The sequence below is a fragment of the Amblyomma maculatum genome, chromosome 2 (assembly GCF_055883805.1).
Source record: "Amblyomma maculatum isolate TAMU_Amacu chromosome 2, ASM5588380v1, whole genome shotgun sequence".
NCBI lineage: Eukaryota > Metazoa > Arthropoda > Arachnida > Ixodida > Ixodidae > Amblyomma > Amblyomma maculatum.
The window spans coordinates 185,089,139-185,107,899 of NC_139345.1; the positions used below are offsets into that span (position 1 = coordinate 185,089,139).

At 45.3% G+C, this 18,761-nt stretch overlaps 1 protein-coding gene across 1 annotated transcript in view; it reads right to left on the reverse strand.

Moving 5' to 3' along the window:
- Positions 1-455: 455 nt before the first annotated feature.
- LOC146200598 (receptor-type tyrosine-protein phosphatase epsilon-like) overlaps positions 456-18,761 on the reverse strand; it is a 169,194-nt gene continuing 150,888 nt past the window's right edge. Inside the window, exons 21-22 of the mRNA XM_084595572.1 lie at positions 13,043-13,178; positions 456-649 (exon numbers count right to left, since the gene is read on the reverse strand). Coding sequence (XP_084451698.1) covers positions 545-649; positions 13,043-13,178 — 241 coding nt within the window. The 3' untranslated portion in view covers positions 456-544. The remainder of the gene's footprint in view (positions 650-13,042; positions 13,179-18,761) is intronic.

Genomic DNA, 18,761 nt, shown 5'->3' on the forward strand with positions numbered 1-18,761 from the left:
AAGTTTCGTTTTCCTATAGCTACATACAAGCCCCGTGTCGCCCTGAAGGAGGAAGCCAGTCAACCCCGACGCGCAAGTTGAAAACTCGTTTCTTCGTACCATGTTAACTTTTTGGCCGACCAAGTTAATTTGGTGCTCCATTTGGCTAGATTCTCTGCTACGTTTCAGATTTTTGGCGTTTTCGTGTCAGTAAACCTGGCAAAGTTGCCTGTGCTTTTTCAAGTTTGGGTTAGTACCGCTATGCTCTGTGAACTTCAATCCGGAGACTCAAAATCATCGACATGCTAGTGTGTAGCAGACAACTGCAGTGGCGAGAATCGCTTTGTTCAGTATGGCTTCGTCCATATGCAAACACTACACTAATATGCCATATATGTTAACAGCTTTTCTCGCATACTTTTTTCACGCGGGCAGCATTAGTGAACGTATAAAGTACGAAGGGTCGAGGCTTAGTGCATATGTTCTCTTTTATTTTTCTATGTTAAGGCTGCATCCCAAATGGCGAAGGTACAATTTGAATGCAGGCAGACAGGATATGAAGCAGTCAGCAGACCTCGCCAGGCGACATGTCTGCCTCCTCTACGTTGGCGTATGTCCTTGTGGCCTCCAGGAAATGAAAGGCTACGTCGTAGCAGAATTCGTACTGCTCCTGCAAAAATCCCGACATTTAAGGGTGCTTATGAGAGGCCCTTGAAGCAACGTGAATCTTTTACACGCGCACGCACGCACGCACGCACGCACACACACACACACACACACACACACACACACACACACACACACACACACACACACACACACACACACACACACACACACACACACACACACACACACACACACACACACACACACACACACACACACACACACACACACACACACACACACACACACACACACACACACACACACACACACACACACACACACACACACACACACACACACACACACACAAACAATGTTGAACGTTTTATGATTTCTTTGCAGCTGCACATGTCGAGCGAAGGAGACTAACATTTATATGGCTACAAACGTTACAGGCTGATACTAGAACTCTAGCCTGATTTCGTAGGTATCCTTCACAGTACAAGCATAAACAGAACTAATTAGGGATTTGATGATTACTCAGGATACCACTTATGGAAAACTTCGCGCGTGTGTTGAATGTGTGCAGTCGTTCTGGATGAGGCACGCAGAACTCTACGGGTATTGTAAGGTCTCGGCCTCACCTATACCTTGCTCACATAATAGTGATTCGGTAAAAATTAACTTGCCCGCGTCGCCGAGAGAGAAGCTTCTAAAATAAAACAATCGTGGCAAAATATAAGCGTGGCAGTGAAATGGCCTATTTTCCACAATATCCGGTGTCGCCGTTGTCGGAGTTGGTATTATGAGGACGGACGGACGGAAAAACGTTATTGTCCGACGGATACAGGGGAGTAGCGTACAGGTCACCCTCGCCTAGACACCGGCCGTTAGCCCTTGAGCTTCGGCGGCGCCTTCAGCTAGTCGGATAAGTTGGAGTTGAGTCGTCAATGGGTCGGAGCTGAACAGCAGTATCTCCCAGTGTTCAGAGCCTTTAATGAACCGACTCGCTTGTGAAGCTTGAGCACATTTCCAGATCATATGATTTTGATAGGCCCTATCATTACATTTTTTACATTTGTCCGAGTATTGTCCTTCGTAATAGAAGCTGCATAATTGCGGGTTTGGAAATGAGTTGGTTCGGAATCGTCTCCAAACCGATGCCAGATGATTAGTAAGCGATTTCTCCACGGGTGGGTATTTCAGTCTGGCAAGCCTGTAGTTCTGTAGAATATCCCTATACTTGACTAGCCTGTCCTTGTTCGTGAAACGATCGGCTGGCCCGGAGTGACCAGCTCGGAAAGTAAGGCCTCGAGCTAGTTCATGGGCCACCTCGTTCCCAGGAAAGGAGTGGTGAGCAAGTGTCCAGGTTATACGAACTTGTCTAGAAATGTGAATGCTACTTAGAATTCGCTTTGCCTGTGGGGAAACTCGTCGCGCGATGTACTTGTCGATTGCTGTTTTGAAATCGCTGAAAATGGTTTTTGCCGAGCGTCCTGCTATGGCGAGGACGATAGCGACCTCTTCCCCGTGTTCGTATGAGCTGTGGAACCCACCCCGTCAACCAGCAGGTTACCCTGTTCGTCAGTATCGACCGCTACTATTCTCTCTTCGTCCCAGTCTGCCGCGTCATCAGCGATTTGTCATTGTGAAAACTTTTTGCCAGATTTCCGGCTCTATCTGCTCTGCGTTCCGTATGGTGTTCGAGGTGCATGCTCTTTGCAATAGGTGGAATAATTAGCTGGCTGCGTATCTCAATTGGCAGACCCACTCTGGTTCCACCCTGACCCTCGTAGCTCATGTTTAGCTTGAAAAGAATGAATCGGCCACTTGGTGTGGCAGAGAGGAATTCATATTGCGAGATCGTACTGCCTTTAAGATCTCTCCTAGCGCATTTCGTACGCCTAGACCAAAACGTCGCTCATTTGACGTGCGGATAGGCTTGTTTAATTCACTTTTGATGATGTCGATTTGATCTTTCTCAGCCGCCTTAAGTCGGAGATGTGGACAAAGAGGAGGAGGAAAAAAGTTTATTTAAGTAAAAAAAAAATGTTAACACTACCAGGAGGACCTCTTAGTCCAGGAGCCTTCTAGCTTAGCCCGCTCGACCAGCCGCAACTCATCTGCAGGTTGCGTGGCTAGAAGGGCAGCCTCCCAGAAGGAGGGGGTGGGGTGTTGTACGAGAGGAACGCGGATGGGATGTGGGCATTCCCATAAGTAATGGTAGAGGGTAGATGGGGTGGCGTTGCATGTGGTGCAGTATGGTGGGAAGTCCGTGGGGTGAACGATGTGGGCAAATTGAGGAGATGGGAAGGAATGTGTCTGGAGTTGTCAACAGTACGTGCTGCCGATGCGATAAAGCGTGTGAAGTAGTGGCTGGTACGTGGCACGGCAACGACGATAGTAGTGAACAATTGCAGTGTAGTCAAGAGGTTCGATGGGCGTGTATAATGAAGGTTTTGGGGGCCATCCACCGGCGCTCGGAAGCTTAGTTCCCGGGCAAAAGCAAGAGCGCGCTCATTTCCAAGGATGTCCTCGTGCCCAGGTATCCATGTGATGGGGGATGGGATCGGAGGGGTAGGTAGATTAGATAATATTTTAGCAGATGAGTGTGGGAGAATTCCTCGTAGGAGATATCTGTATGCTGTTTGGGAGTCTGTGCATATCGTGGTGTGCTGAGTCTGAAAATGACTTAACTGTGCGATAGCGAGTGTATTGGCTAAGCATTCGACCTCGGCGATGCTAGTGCAGTCGATGGAGGCGGCATTGAACGTTGAGGGGCGAATGTTCGTGAACACAGCAGTGCAGATGTGAGGAATGTCCGGATTGTGTGAAGCATCCGTGTAGATGATGTCCTGGCGTTTGAGTGCTGCTTGTAAAGGCATGAGGCACGGGCTGCGCGACAGCCTTTGTGGTGTTCCGGATCCATATTTTGTGGGAGATGTGGACAAATGTAGGCCATGCGGCTAATCGCGATGGACTGTACTAACCTGAGGAGATTTGCTTCTCTCATACCAGAGTGTCTCTTCAAATGAGTCGCATCACTTGCTGTGCTTTGCCTTGAAGGGCGTTAATTGCGTCTCCATTTAAACCATTTCCTTGGAGTATGAGATCCAAAATACGGATTTTGGGGACCTAAGGTATGGGCACTCGTCCGAAAGATAGCGTTATGGTATGCTGAGCCTGACTGTGTTTGCCGGTAGATAATATATTCTGACTTTTTCAGGGAGCATCTTAGTCCTCGAGCGACGAGTATGCTTCAACTGCGTCTATGGCTTCTTGCAGTTTCTCCTCTATCTGCGCATCACTTCACGCTGTTGTCCAGAGAGTGATGTCATCTGCATAAATCCTTATACGTCTAATGCGGTCGGGGTTCTGCGGTAGCTCAAGGAATGCATTCTAGGGGGCAACCTGGATTCACTAATTAAACTGCGATGAGGCAAAGCCGCTATCACGCTGTAGTCCGAAGCCCTCCACTACGGCACCTCTTTCTCTATTTTTTCGCTCTCTCTTCCTCCGTTTTCTTACAGCACGGTTAAGTTGTCCGCAGATAATTATGACAGATACTGCGCCACTTCTTTCATGTAAACAAAGTTGAAACGCCAGTGATGCTTGCTGTACTGCGTCTGCTTCTGTGTGCTGTGGGAAGTGGCACTAGAGGAAGCGCCAAATGAAGCGCGCCGCACAGACACCTGGATAGGACACCCAGCGCATAGTGACGTCATAGTCATGTGAGACGTCATAGTGATGTCATCCGGTTATTAGACATGGTTGGAGATGACTTCTATTGGATGTGGCGTCACACTGCTCTTGGCTATATCGACGGCCGCGCTATTTCGACGCAATTTTAACCATAACTAATCACTCTACAGTCATCAAACTTGGCCCCTATGTTCATTTTGCCTTTTATCATAGTCCTCCCTTCAATACCCATGCAGTCGCTTACACGGATGCCTCTTATGTGGCTCCTCGCGCGTCCGGAAGCCAGGTCCTCTTTCATCCTCATCTATCTACCCCTGTTACACACACTAGCGGCGCCGTTCTTCACCCTCCGGATATTATCTCGATTGAGGTTATCTCCATTATTCATGCCAATCAAAGTTTCCCTTTTTCCCCACCTGTGTCTCAGTATATTATATACACTGACTCGCACGCTGCTATCCGCGCCATTCAATCTAAAAGTCTAACACATTTATTTATTTATTTATTTCAATATACTGCAGGCCTTATGGCCCAAGCAGGAGGGGCATACCAGGTAACAATCACACACAGAAAAAACAAAAAAAAAACAATACACACTACAATTCGGCGAGAAAAAAGGAATCATAATAGTAATTAATAAAAAATTTGACAGTCTAACAAATAAAATAGGCAATAACACACAGCACAATTCGGCATGAACAAAGGAAACAGATATAAGGTACTGAAAAGTTGAGGAGCCTAACCAAACAAATGACCTTCCAGTGCCTTGTTAAAATTACTGCTTTGGAAATGAAATTCTGGAAGCAAATTCCAATCAGAGATGGTCCGTGGGAAAAAACTGTACTTAAATGAATTTGTTCGGGCAAAGACAGGTTGCAGCATATGTTCCCTAGTGTGTCGTGTTCGTCTGGCAGTAGAAGGTTGGACAAAGTTAGGTAACGGAATATTAACTTCCTGTGACAGAATCTTACGAAGAAACAAAATCCTGTTCATTTTGCGGCGGACTGAAAGGAGCGGGATGTCATTTTCTACCATCAGCTGTGTGGGAGAATCAGATCTGCTGTACTTGTGGAAAATAAACCTGACTGCTTTCCTTTGTATCATTTCAAGAGCAGTTATGTTCTTTTTTGTGTGAGGGTCCCAAATGATAGAGGCGTACTCGAGCTTAGTTCGGATGAATGTGTTGTATGCCAAAAGTTTGATATTAGAGGGGGCGCGATTAAGTTTGCGTTTTAGGAAGCAGAGTGTCGAGAATGCCGAAGAACAAATTTGTGAGATATGCGGTGACCAGTCCAATTGATTGGTAAGTGTCAGCCCTAACAGTTTTTCTAGCACGATATCCTTATGGCTTGCAACTTCTTTAATATCGGAGCCTTGTAGGGAATAAGTAAATGGGTTAAAATGTTTTTTCCTTGTTACACGTAGGAGTACAGTTTTCTTGACATTAAGTTTCATGCTGCATTCCACACACCATTTGTCCATAGCTGTCAAAGAGGCTTGAAGAGTACCATGATCAGAAGTTTCCCTTATCTGCTTAAACACTATGCAATCATCTGCAAATAATCGTATGGATACAGAATATGGAATAACATCAGGCAAATCATTTATATATATAAGAAACAGTAATGGACCCAACACGCTTCCCTGCGGTACACCCGAAGTAACACACAGTGATTCGGAAATGGCACCATTCACCTCAACAAACTGGCTCCTCTTTTCCAAGTATGCCTCTATCCATTGAACTATATATTGTGGAAGACATATTTGCTCTAATTTATGAATAAGTTTATTGTGTGGGACCGTATCGAAGGCCTTGGCAAAATCCAAGAACAATATGTCCATTTGGCCGGAATTGTCAAGGGCAGAGGATAATTCATGAACAGTTGACACAAGTTGGGTAACTGTTGACATTCCTTTTCGGAATCCATGTTGGAAAGGTGATAAAATGTTTTTGTCACTGAGAAAATCTCTAACGATACCCGCCAGAATGTGTTCTATAATTTTGCAACAGCTGCTAGTGATTGATACAGGACGGTAATTGGATAGTATTGATCGATCACCTGATTTGTGTATAGGCGCTACACGTGCTACTTTCTAGTCAAAAAATAAATCGCTTGTACGGAAGGAAACTGAAAACATGTTGGCCAAATACTCAGCAATCTGTGAAGCATAGCGTTTTAAAAAAAGTGTTTGGAATGCCGTCCACTCCACAGCCTTTCTTTGTGTCAAGTTGGCGTAGCAATGATAATACGCCTTCTGTTGAGATGGAAGGAATACTACAAGGATCTATACATTCTTTCGGTTTAGTAAGGACAGGTTTCAATGTGAAAATGCTTTGAAAGTAATGATTAAAAGAATCCGCAATTTTCTGGCTATCAAGTAACACAGTTTCATCCGTTTTCACTCTATCTATCACTTCCTTTCTCTTACTTAGATGTCTCCAAAATCTGCTAGGATAAGTGTTTAAATATGAAGGAAGAATAACTTGGTAGTAATGGTTCTTTGCCATCATTTACTTCCATGCTAACGCGTGCTTTAATTCTTGAAAGGTTGCAGTAGGAGCCTTAAGTTGCCTACGATGTCGTTTTATTTTGCGTTTCAGGTGTATAATTTCCCGGGTGACCCAAGGATTCCATCGATACGGTTTTATTTTTTTCAGAGGAACAAAAGTTTCAATAGCAGAAAGTATTGATTTTTTAAACCTATTCCACAAAACATGAATATCATCGCTCTCGTTAATAACTAAAGACGTTTCTAGGTAGTCTATTATGGCAGTGTCGTCTGATCGAGTAAAGTCTCGAATACGTACAGGTGGTACATTCTCGGACGACCGTTCATAGTTACAAGACCAACAAAACGATAACAAGTCACGATCTGAAATGCCATGCTCAACACTCCAAAAGCCATTGGAAAAAATTTCACTGACAAAAAACAAATCAAGAATGGCACTGTCACGGGTGGGTTCTCTAACCATTTGATCTAAATTCAGAGCTAACATGATATCCAAGATAGTATTATTGTCATCACATTGTCCATAAGCCAGACATGGCCAGTTCACGCTTGGCAGGTTGAAATCGCCAGTTAATATGGTATTACAATAACGCTTTGCCAACAGGTGATCGTACAGTTTTTGAAGGTACGAATTTGCAGAGTTGGGTGGACGATAAACTGAACATAGTAGAAAGGAAATGCCCCAAAGAGATACATTCAAAAATAAGCTTTCGTGGTCAGGTATTTGGTCTAATACAGTAACGGCAACAGAAGACTTCACTATAACGGCAACCCCTCCACCACGAGAACACCGGTCACGCCTGTATACTTTGTAACCAGTTGGAACAATTGTATCGCTAGAGATGCCATCATGTAACCAAGTTTCTGTAAGGATGACTATATGAGGGTCATGTGAAAGAAGCAGGCATTCCAGGCTATCAGTTTTATTCACGATACTCCTGACGTTGAGCGAGAGCATGCGTAGTTGACGCTGCAGAGTCTGTGACCGGTATCTATCTGATTGAACGGTCAGTCGAGCCGGCATTCGCATGTTGCACGAATCATCCCAAACGTAAAAGGCTTTATCAACACGTAGTTTATCTCCAACTAGATTTACTTTTTTGCCAGCGTCCTTCTCTGCTTTTCCGCTTTGCCAAAGTAATTTGCGCTTTCTTAAAGCTTCTGGCGAGAAGTCATTTTGAATAGAAATACCGGAATCTTTTATCTTCCGTACGTTACGCCAAACCATTTGCTTCTCAAGGTAGTTCTGGAAGTAGAGAATAACTGGGCGAATAGAGGCTCCTCGCCCCATTCTGTGAATGCGTGCTACAGACAAGCAATCAAAACCCAATTTTTGATTAAAGACCTCGCCAATTACCTTCCGTCGCAGGTAATCTTCCGTTTCATCATCCTGTTCGTTAATGCCAAACACAACTAAGTTATTTCTTCGACTACGATCTTCCAAATCCGCTAGACGTGACCTCTGCGAGTTAAGTTCTTCTTGGTATTTTGCGACAATTTCTTGCAGCCTTTGTATCTGCTGCGAATTATTGTGTACTTCCTTAATATTCTCTTCTACCTTCTGCATGCGCACACCAAATTCAAACACAGCTTTCTCAGTATTCTCCAGTCTTTCCTTAATATCTACTAGATCGCTGCGAATTATTTTCTGACCTTCCACTAGTTGCTCTAACATTTCCGCAACAGAAGGACCAGGGTTTTCCTCTATATCGCCACAAAGCAATAACTTACAAACATGAAAGCAGTCAGCAGCAATAAATAGGAGAGTGTGTGGGCTCGGCACAACAACAAGCGTTCTTTCATCACTTCTAAATAAGCCAGTATAACTAACCTGCAATAAGATGGGAGGCATGCTTAGCACACCGTCCGGTCCTCTTTCGCCGAGCCCACTGAAGTCCCAAGAATGCAGTCCTGATTTTATAGCCTGTGTCTTTGATGACGTCACAAATCGGATGCTTGATGTTGACGCTTGTAGAAAACCGTCGATGCAGTAGGCGTTGTCCCACGTGCTGCCGAATTTTGCTGCTTGCTCTCTGAGCCCTTCGCCTTGGGGTTGAAATGTTGAAAGCAGTCCGGCTGTAGATAGCACGATCGCCTGCAATAAGATGGGAGGCATGCTTAGCACACCGTCCGGTCCTCTTTCGCCGAGCCCACTGAAGTCCCAAGAATGCAGTCCTGATTTTATAGCCTGTGTCTTTGATGACGTCGCAAATCCGATGCTTGATGTTGACGCTTGTAGAAAACCGTCGATGCAGTAGGCGTTGTCCCACGTGCTGCCGAATGTTGCTGCTTGCTCTGTGAGCCCTTCGCCTTGGGGTTGAAATGTTGAAAGCAGTCCGGCTGTAGATAGCACGATCACCTGCAATAAGATGGGAGGCATGCTTAGCACACCGTCCGGTCCTCTTTCGCCGAGCCCACTCAGAGCACGGCGCTCGAGGCTGCACTTGTGCTCCAGCCCTGCCCCGTCTTCCTCCGATGAATCCCTGGACAATCGAAGATTGACGGCAATGATCTGGTGAACCAGCTCGCCTGTGAAACTCATAACCGGGTACCGTTCATCCCCTGGCCAAGATCCTTGGAGGGCGGGTCGAGACTGTCTCTTCGCGCCACCATCAGCGAATATTACAATGCTGCTCGCTGAGACCGCGAGCTCTACCCCGACCCTCATCCTAATCTCTCCATTCGGGAGGCTCATATCCTTCGGCAGATAGAGCTGAATACACTCATAACCTTTGCACGGCTATATCTCTACAAATTCTGTCGTGATCAATCAAGCCCCAACTGCCCTTTCCCTTATGTCAACCTTTCCCACTGCCTATTTTCATGTCCGGTTGCACTGCGATCGGGATTCTTTTCCACCTCCTCCCATACTATCTGGACGTGGGTGGACTGGCTTGGTGCTAAGGGTAGAGAAGAACAGCGCCTGCTCTTCCAGCAGACCATCGATGTATTAGGCACCTAAGTGTTGCGCCTTAATAAAGTCTTCTACTACTACTACTACTGTAATATTTAAGGTCCTTGAGTCCCCTTTCTTATGAATGAGGATAATGTTTGCATTCTTCCATGGTTCCGGTACCGTCCATGACACCAGGCACTGCGTATACAGAGTGGCCAGTTTTTCTAGCACGATATCCCCCCCCCCCCCGTCCTTCAGCAAATCTGTAGTTATCTGATCCTCTCCAGCTGATTTCCCCGTTTTCATAGTTTTTAGTGCTTTCTTTACCTCGTCCTTCGTCACTGGTGGAACGTCTGACTGTTTTTCTCTACCGCCAATCTCATTACGGTCCTGACTACTTTGGCTACTGTAGAGATATGCATAGAACTCCTCGGCTACTTTGACTATCTTGTCCATATTCGTGATGACGTTGCCCGCTTTGTCCCATATCGCATACATCTGGTTTTTGCCTAAGCCCAGTTTCTTCTTTACCGCTTTAAGGCTTCCCCTGTTCTTCACAGCATGCTCAATTTTCTCCATGTTATACTTCCTTATATCGGCCACCTTGCGCTTATTGATTAGCTTTGATATCTCGGCCAATTCGATCTGGTCTGTTGGATTGGAAGCTTTCATACTCTGGCGTTTCTTAATCAAATCTTTTGTCTCCTTACACAGCTTACCGGTATCCTCTCTAACTATCCTACCGCCTACTTCTACCGCGCACTCAGCAATGATATCTCTGAAGTTATTGTTCCTTGCTTCTAGGGTAATGTCGCCATCCTTGGTTAGAGCTTAATACCTATTCTGTAGCGAGATCCTGAACTCTTCTGCCCTCCCCCTCACCGCTAATTCGTTGATGGGTTTCTTTCTTACTAATATGTTGCGTTTGTTCTTCAGATTTAGGCTAATTCGGGACCTTACCATTCTGTGGTCACTTCATCGCACTTTCCCGATTACCTCTACATCTTGCATAATGGCGGGGGTTGAACACATTATGAATTCGATTTCATTTTTAGTCTTCCCGCTAGGACTTTTCCATGTCCATTTCCGGTTCTTCCGTTTGCTGAAGAAGGTATTCATGATTCGTTAGTTATTGCGCTCTGCAAACTCAACTAGTAACTCCCCCTGCTATTCCTAGAACCAATGGCATAGTCACCTACTGCCTTGTCTCCTGCCTGGTTTTTCCCTACCTTGGCATTAAAGTCGCCCTTTAGTACAGTATACTGCGTCTTTACTTTTCGCATTGCCGATTCTACATCTTCGTAGAAGCTTTCAACTGCCTGGTCATCATAACTACATAAAGGTGCATAGGCCTGTACAACTTTCAGTTTATGCCGCTTATTAAGCCTAATTACGATGCCTGCCACCCTCTCATTATTACTGCAGAATTCATCTATATATACCCGATATACACTTATTGACAAAGAAACCTACTCCTAGTCGCCCCTCTGGTAAACCTCGATAACACAGTACATGCCCATCCTTCAGTACAGTATATGCCTCATTCGGCCTCCTACCCTCACTAAGCCTTATGACATCCCATTTCATACCCTCTAGTTCCTCTAACAGCACTGCTAAACTAGCTTTACTAGCTAGCGTTCTAGCATTAAACGTTGCCAGGGTCAGTTTCCAATGGCGGCCTGTCCAGCGGAGCCAGGCATTCTTAGCACCCCCTGCTGCGTCACAGGTCTGACCGCCGCCGTGGTCAGTTGTTCCGCAGCCGCTGGTGACTAAGGGCCGGGGTTTTGTGGAGCTTATCATGAGAGGTGGCGGCCAATTACTGCACCAGGGTGGCCAACTCCTGTTCTGGTGAGGGAGTGCGTCGCCGGAGGTGTTCACCGGCAATTTATTTATTTATTCAAATAAGTAAATAAATAAATGGGTTAAGAAAAATCCGCGTGTCGATGGAATTGCATAAACAGGTTTGGGGTGCGACCCATTTATTTATTTATTTATTTGAATAAATAAATAAATAAATGGGTGCAGGATTATGGACAAGGGCATAAGTGTGGAGGAATCAAGAAATTTATTATTTTTTGCTAAGTTTATATTCTGTAATTCTGTCGGGCAGGATGATACGCTTAAAAAATAGCTCTCGAGTGCTAACAACTGTTAGCAGAGCATGTGGCAGGAAAACTGATCCAGTGGAACGGAAAGAGTGTGAAGAGAACAGTTGCATTGGACACGACACTAAAGGAGGAGAGCACAAGAACTGAAGAGAAGGGTGGCACATCTGTATTGTGCACAAAGATAGCACTACAGAGGTAGCAGGATGGGATAAGCGTCCAAAAAGCGTTAATGAGCACGCACGGCCCCAGTCATCACAAAACGGCGTGATGTCTGCAGAGGAAGTCCCAAACTAGCATGACGTCGTGACATAAGCTGGATGATGAATTCGATTCAGCAAGGAAGTTCTTGGATGAACACATGAGTGGTGCGGGCTGTTAATGTTTAAATTTCCTGACTGCTGGCAAGAGGCGCATTTATTGCTTAGTCTCGAGCAGAGGTCTTGACTCAGAATGAAAAGAACGGCCCCATTGTTACCTCTTCGACAGCAGCGCCCTCTCCAAAAAAATGAGTAGCACTGACAAACAGAAAAAGGCCCTAAGTGTGTCGCTGCCAGACCAGTTCTGGTTATCGCAATAGAGGCCGTTACTTTTCCACAGTTGCCCACATGGCCTGCAAGACCCTTGATAGATAATTAGCGCCTTAGGCATTCTACATGTAACCGTTTGCATTCGCAAGTGCGGGAAGCATCCACAAACAGAAGGAAGTAACGAGCTTGCAGGCATAATTGGCCACAGGAAGCTAGCGCTCCGCATGTACAAAAAAGAATCAGCAATATATGCGGTAAAAGGTTACCTGACAGAGCCTCACTTGATACTGTTTTTGATTCAAGACTGTTAGTAACAGCAATTTGGAACCTTTGTTAGAGTTGAGAAAGTAATAACATAAAGAATACAGCAGCTATGAATCAACAAATAAGCAAATGATGATCTCCTGCAAGCTCACACATCGGTTCTGAAAATAAGAGGAGCTACCTTTCGAGCTGCATGCGCCCGACAATCCGCATATTATCAGGCTTGTATGTGATAAGACCAGGCACAAGTGGTCATTTTTTGTCAGAACTACATGCAGCGCGATTGCAGCTCGACTGGACGCAACAGGACGGCGCTACTAATAATACGTACTTACGCTCTCAGATTTTATCGCTACTTCATGTCCCCGTCTCCGTTGCATTGATTCTTAGCGGCTTTCTTACAGCCAGTGCGTGGGCTGTTCCAGCAGCGAAACTTTACTCACATCGTTGGTGATGAACTGCGGCCGGCTGCGGCGGATGCTGCGCACACAGCTGAAGATATTCACTTCCTCTCGCACCCTTAGCCTCTCGCACTGCACAGCGCAGGCGCAAAAGAGGCCGCTTCCTTGGCAGCCGTCCCTGCAACAAGCAAAATTACAAGACTTGAGACCAATAGACTGGTAATGCTCGTGCCTACGGAGAGAAATATATAGATAAGTATTTACTGCTTACTTGCCGCATTATGCTCTGCCGAAACGTAGCACCTCCGCACATTTATACATAATCAAGGGGCAGAATTCTCACACCGTTACAAACTCGAAAACCTAAATACAAAACTGAGCTAGCTCCTGTTAGGGCAAAAATTTTGAAAATGTTTTCTCGAAAATACGCCGTCAGGGCTGTCAGCCTGTGGGCGCCCAATCACGGCCATGCCTCTGACAAGTGACAGTTGGCCGCTGGCATGGGTGGGCAGCGCATGATCGGTGGTTTGGATGTCTCGACGCCGTATCACGTGGCCGGGTGGCCGATGCGACCAACTCGTGTGGCTGGTTTGAGATACGAGGACGAGATGGCGATTTCGTGGGCTTTTGATCCCGATTCTGACAGGCTACCATTTGGCCACGCAGGCATGTTTCTACTACTTGGTTCAAAGAGGGCCGTGTGCCTTTTTGGGGTGGCCTTTCACATGATGTGGCTGCTTAAGACTACGCTAATGAATGCATGTGTGGCGTTACACGAGCAGTTTAAGGGATGAGTAATTACGGAGGAAGCTAAGAGCATGTACGTTCTTTGCCAGAAGTGTACGCGTCGGCTGCTCGAGCAAGCTCGAAGCCCTGCAGCGGCTATGCTCTTTTCGGCGCCGCTTCTCGGTCCCAGACTACGAGAGGGATCTTGATGGCCTAGTTTTTCTTCCTGCGCGGCTTTTGTGTCTGGAAGCTGAACGATCGCGCAGGCATAGTCAAGCAGCTTACACTCGTAGAGGGACGTCTAGGACTGTCGTTGGAGAGCGCAACCTCTCTCGTAGAGGGACGTCTAGGACCGTCGTTGGAGAGCGCGACCTCAGTGCTCTGCCAAGACCTTACTCCGGCAGCTGATGTGGCTGCCCGCTTACTTTTGTCAAAGGTGGTACGCAAACGAGAGTTCGCAAGGGGAGCCAAATAGGCCGGATATTAATGCTGTTGCGGTATTAAATGCATACCTTAACTATGCTTTCCAATTGTTTTATTGACAACTGGCGCCAAACAATTTTTGTTGCCCGTTTTGTCATCGCTGACAGCTTCGAGTGCCTACGCCGGCGCATACTGACTTTTCATCACTTCCCAAATCTTCCACCTGGTTGTGCAAGTTACCACGAGGTCTTTCATTGTTGCCAGAGCGCGGCAGTAGCCGGTATAATAGTATTTTTTATGTTTGTCAGCGGAGGCATTCGGTAAATCATGTTCGAATATAGACTGCCCGTTGAGCAGTGTACATATGCATAGGTATACATATATATATATATATATATATATATATATATATATATATATATATATATATATATATATATATATATATATATATATATATATATATATATATATATATTTATGAATATTATATCAGCAAACAAAGAGAATTAGTGAACCTGTTTGATGGTAGTAAGGAAGCACAAGAGATGGATTTGATTTGTGCCTTCAACGCAATGTCTTTTCGGTATTTTGCTTTATCACCATATAGCCTTTCTTGTTTATCACCACATAGAATCCCATTCACGCACGAATAACAAGCCATTTCAATATGCGTGGAACGTCTCACTGCTGATCAGTCTCAATCTTCAAAAGAACGTTTCTGCCTCTGGAGCAGCAAGGCTAGACTGAAGCAGCGGCGCGCGCTTCGCCGTCGCCGCTTGAGTCCTGCCATGGGAGCGGTACCAAAGTCAGGACACCTCTCGCTAGATGTCCCCACTTAGGCTGAAACTCTGAGAACCTACCTCCCATATGGACCTAATGCGCCAGGCCCATATACAGTAATACAGTAATTATCTATTTTATCATGCTGGCAAGCTGCTGGACCTGCCAAGTATTCAGAGCCACAGACTGTTGGCTATAACCATTCCTTCTTGGACACTCTACCTTTCAAGATCAAGCTGCTAATACCATGTGCGCAGCCTGTAGGCAGAGCTCCTACAAGTTTTGCGATATCCTTAGGAGGCTATCTTCAATGGATGCACAATTTCAAATGGCAGTTCCTTCTGTTGCCTTTATGTGCCGCCAAGAAGACAAATGCTTTCTGCAGCCTGCAGTGGAAGACATGCTCCATAACAAGAGAGCTCCACGTCGTAAATGCGGGCTGCTATAACCTAGGCTCTAGGCGAATTTCACGAATTTCAAAGTACTTCTACCATCTCTATCCAACCTGTTAAAGAAGAAAATCACCAGCCGTCAGATTTCGACATGGACTATCTACTGCACATGGATATATCCGCTGACCACATTAAAATACTTCAGTAGATACTTGCTCAAAGTTGCACCCTGACTATATGCTCACGGAAAAAACAAGATGCTTAGGAGCGTGCCGACACATCATATTCATTCAGTCATTCAGGTGTCCCACATATCCGTTGTTGGTTATCCGTCCCTCCGCTAAGTGCCTCAAACAGTTGGTTGTGTATTAAGCATTTTAGTCTATCATAGGGAGCATAGACACACAATGTTCTTTTTATTTTCATTCCTAGGGGAACATGGACTATTAGGCAAATTGTAAAATCTACACGTTCCTCAATATTGCGCAATGGTTGTGCAAAGGGCATTTTCAGGCAATTTGCAGGGCATTGCCTATTACATCTAATAATTTTCTATAGCATTGATGCAGTGCATTCCATGTTTCGTGACTTGATACCGTTTTATATTTCTTTCATTCTTTCACTGCGAAAGTAGTAGGTTACGACACCGGCAAAAAAAGTACAGGACAACGCTTAAATGTGCTTAAGAGCAGGAATGATGAAAGCCACTTTGCAGGACTGTTTTCATTAACTGTACAGTCATTGCCATCCATAATATCATCACTATCACTACTATCATCAGTATGAAATAAATGCACCTCCAATTTCATCAATATCATTATCATTGTCACTGACTGCATGGTCGTTGTCATCGCTGCCAATAATTGGTGCAAAAGTCTAGAATACGCTCCCAATGGCATTAAAACTTGTCCGAAATATTACCTTCCCTTCGAAGTGAAGTTTTTTAACAATCAAGTTTGCACGTGGCTCCGAATTGTTTTCTTTTTCTCTAATGTACTGTTCTACTCTGTTGAAATGCTGGTTTGTATATTTCCATTTTGGTTGTCCAGATACCTTATTTTGTATTCGACGGGAAACAGAATTTTTCGCTGTCTTACGTCGTTCATCCTATTTTGTCTGTATCTAGGCGTTGACAGTTGACCCATTTGCTTGCACGTTCCTTGCATGGTTGCCTAAATTGTATATTTTGTATTGTACTGGATACTAGCCATGTAGGCTATCGGTCCAATTATTTTCACAAAAACAATTTTTTGAATCAGAGAATAAATAAATAAAAAATAACTTCATATGCTAGTCAAGGTGAATGGCTCGAAAAAAAGTTCGGCATAGCCTAGCGACTTACGGGCTTGGCTGAGAATCAGAGGGATGGTGGTTCGATTCTCGGTACATACAGGTTTGTTTTTGTGCCAACACTTTCTGCCAACACTTCCGCAGGACATGAGCCAAGAAATGCTTTAGCCTTACAAAAAAAATCAGGAGCTATGAGAAGCCTTGGCCTTGCTACTTTGAGGGCGCACCTGGCCGGTATTAATCGGTATATGACGTGGCTGTACGCAGAGTGGGCGGCAATGTCTGGGCAACTAGTGGGCGACTAGGCTTCTGCCACTGCAATAGGAAGAGGACATCGGAACCCAGCCTTCCAGGGTTGTTGTATCCAGAGTTAGACGCGCTTCCTTGAGGCCATGACTTGGTCAATGCGCCGCTTTATAACTACGTCGAGTGGTTTTCATATAGGATGGTTGGTTACGACTGTGTAATAATGAGTATATTTGCGTAATAATAGAGGCATAAAATAAGGGAATAATATGCAAGTCAGTAGGGAAGTGCGCCTACACGTCAACGACATCCGCAACTGGAGCAGGCAGATAGGAGCCATTAACACTCAGGAGCTATGAGAAGCCTTGGCCTTGCAACTTTGAGAGCGCACCTGGCCGGTATAAATCGGTATATGACGTGGCTGTACGCAGAGTGGGCGGCAATGTCTGGGCAACTAGTGGGCGACTAGGCTTCTGCCACAGCAATAGGAAGGGGACATCGGACCCCAGCCTTACAGGGTTGTTGCATCCAGAGTTGGACGCGCTTCCTTGAGGCCATGACTTGGTCAATGCCCCGCTTTATAACTACGGCGAGTGGTTTTCATATAGGATGGTTGGTTACGACTTTGTATTAATGAGTATATCTGCGTAATAATAGAGGCATAAATTAGGGGAATAATAGGCAAGTCAGTAGGGAAGTGCGCCTACACGTCAACGACATCCGCAACTGGAGCAGGCAGACAGGAGCCATTAACACCGTGTTGTCATATCTTTAAATTCGGGTTTCAAGTGTGTTCCCTCCAGTTGTTTTCGTAGTGATGCTTCTAGTTTTTTGGTCTTAGTAAAGAAAAGTTGCGCACACCCCCTTACAAAGTAAACTAGCAGAGTACAGAACGCATAAAGCCAGCGATAATGTATATAGACGCTATCCAGTTTGAAAACGACTTACGTAGTGGTGCTGTTTACGCTGCCGACCCGTCTCGATCGATGCTTACTAGCCATAGTGGGTGTCGTTTGCGTTCTCTTGTAAAATACACATTTAACAGCCAGCGTAGAGCGCATAGCTATTGAGCATCAAAATCGCAGCACGCGCGTCTTTTCCACAACTCAGTGGCAAAGTATTGACCGCTATGACTGCCCTGTTCGAGAAAATATGTACATTTAGACACCCTATGAAAACGTTTCGAGCCATGCCGCTGCATTTGGTGCATATATAAAGCGCGGACACCCTTTGTGAGCTCTGCTTGCAGTGCCAGGCGACGGATGTCAACGCCTGTATATTCTTAGCCCACGACAAAACATCAGACAATCGCCTCCCCACCAACACCCTCAACAACAGCAAAATACTTACACGAATGCACACGAACGTGTCATGGCTACTACATGCTCGGCCAGAACAAAACTGCCTGTGCGCTCCACAAAATGCATCCAACTAAAGTTAAGGAAATGACACTGTGTAGCAGGAAACAAAAAAGCCCTCCCTTTGTACGCTCTTCGTGTTGGCCGCGTTTTCTGTGGCCAAAGTTACCATCGTCATATCTCCGTTAACCTGCGCATATTCGAGCTCAGCACTCGGGCGGGACTATCCAAGTGTAGCCAACTTTCTGTCAGTTAAATATAGTTTCACGAATGTTTTACAGCGCCGGACGGAGTTGCTTAGTTGCTCAGTTTTTGTTTTTATTCCTCAGATGTCGATTAAAAAGGTATTATTATATTTGTAATGTTGCAGGATAAAGTATGCTCCTTTTCGGTCAATTGCAGTCATGTCAGCTAATTGAATATCGTGAGAGCACCTAAGTAAATATTTTTAGGGAAACCTTTCCTCCAAAATTATTGTTGGCGAGTGTGCACGGTTGAATGCAGTAAAGTGTGTCCCTTCTCACAGCAGTGAAACATAACTCA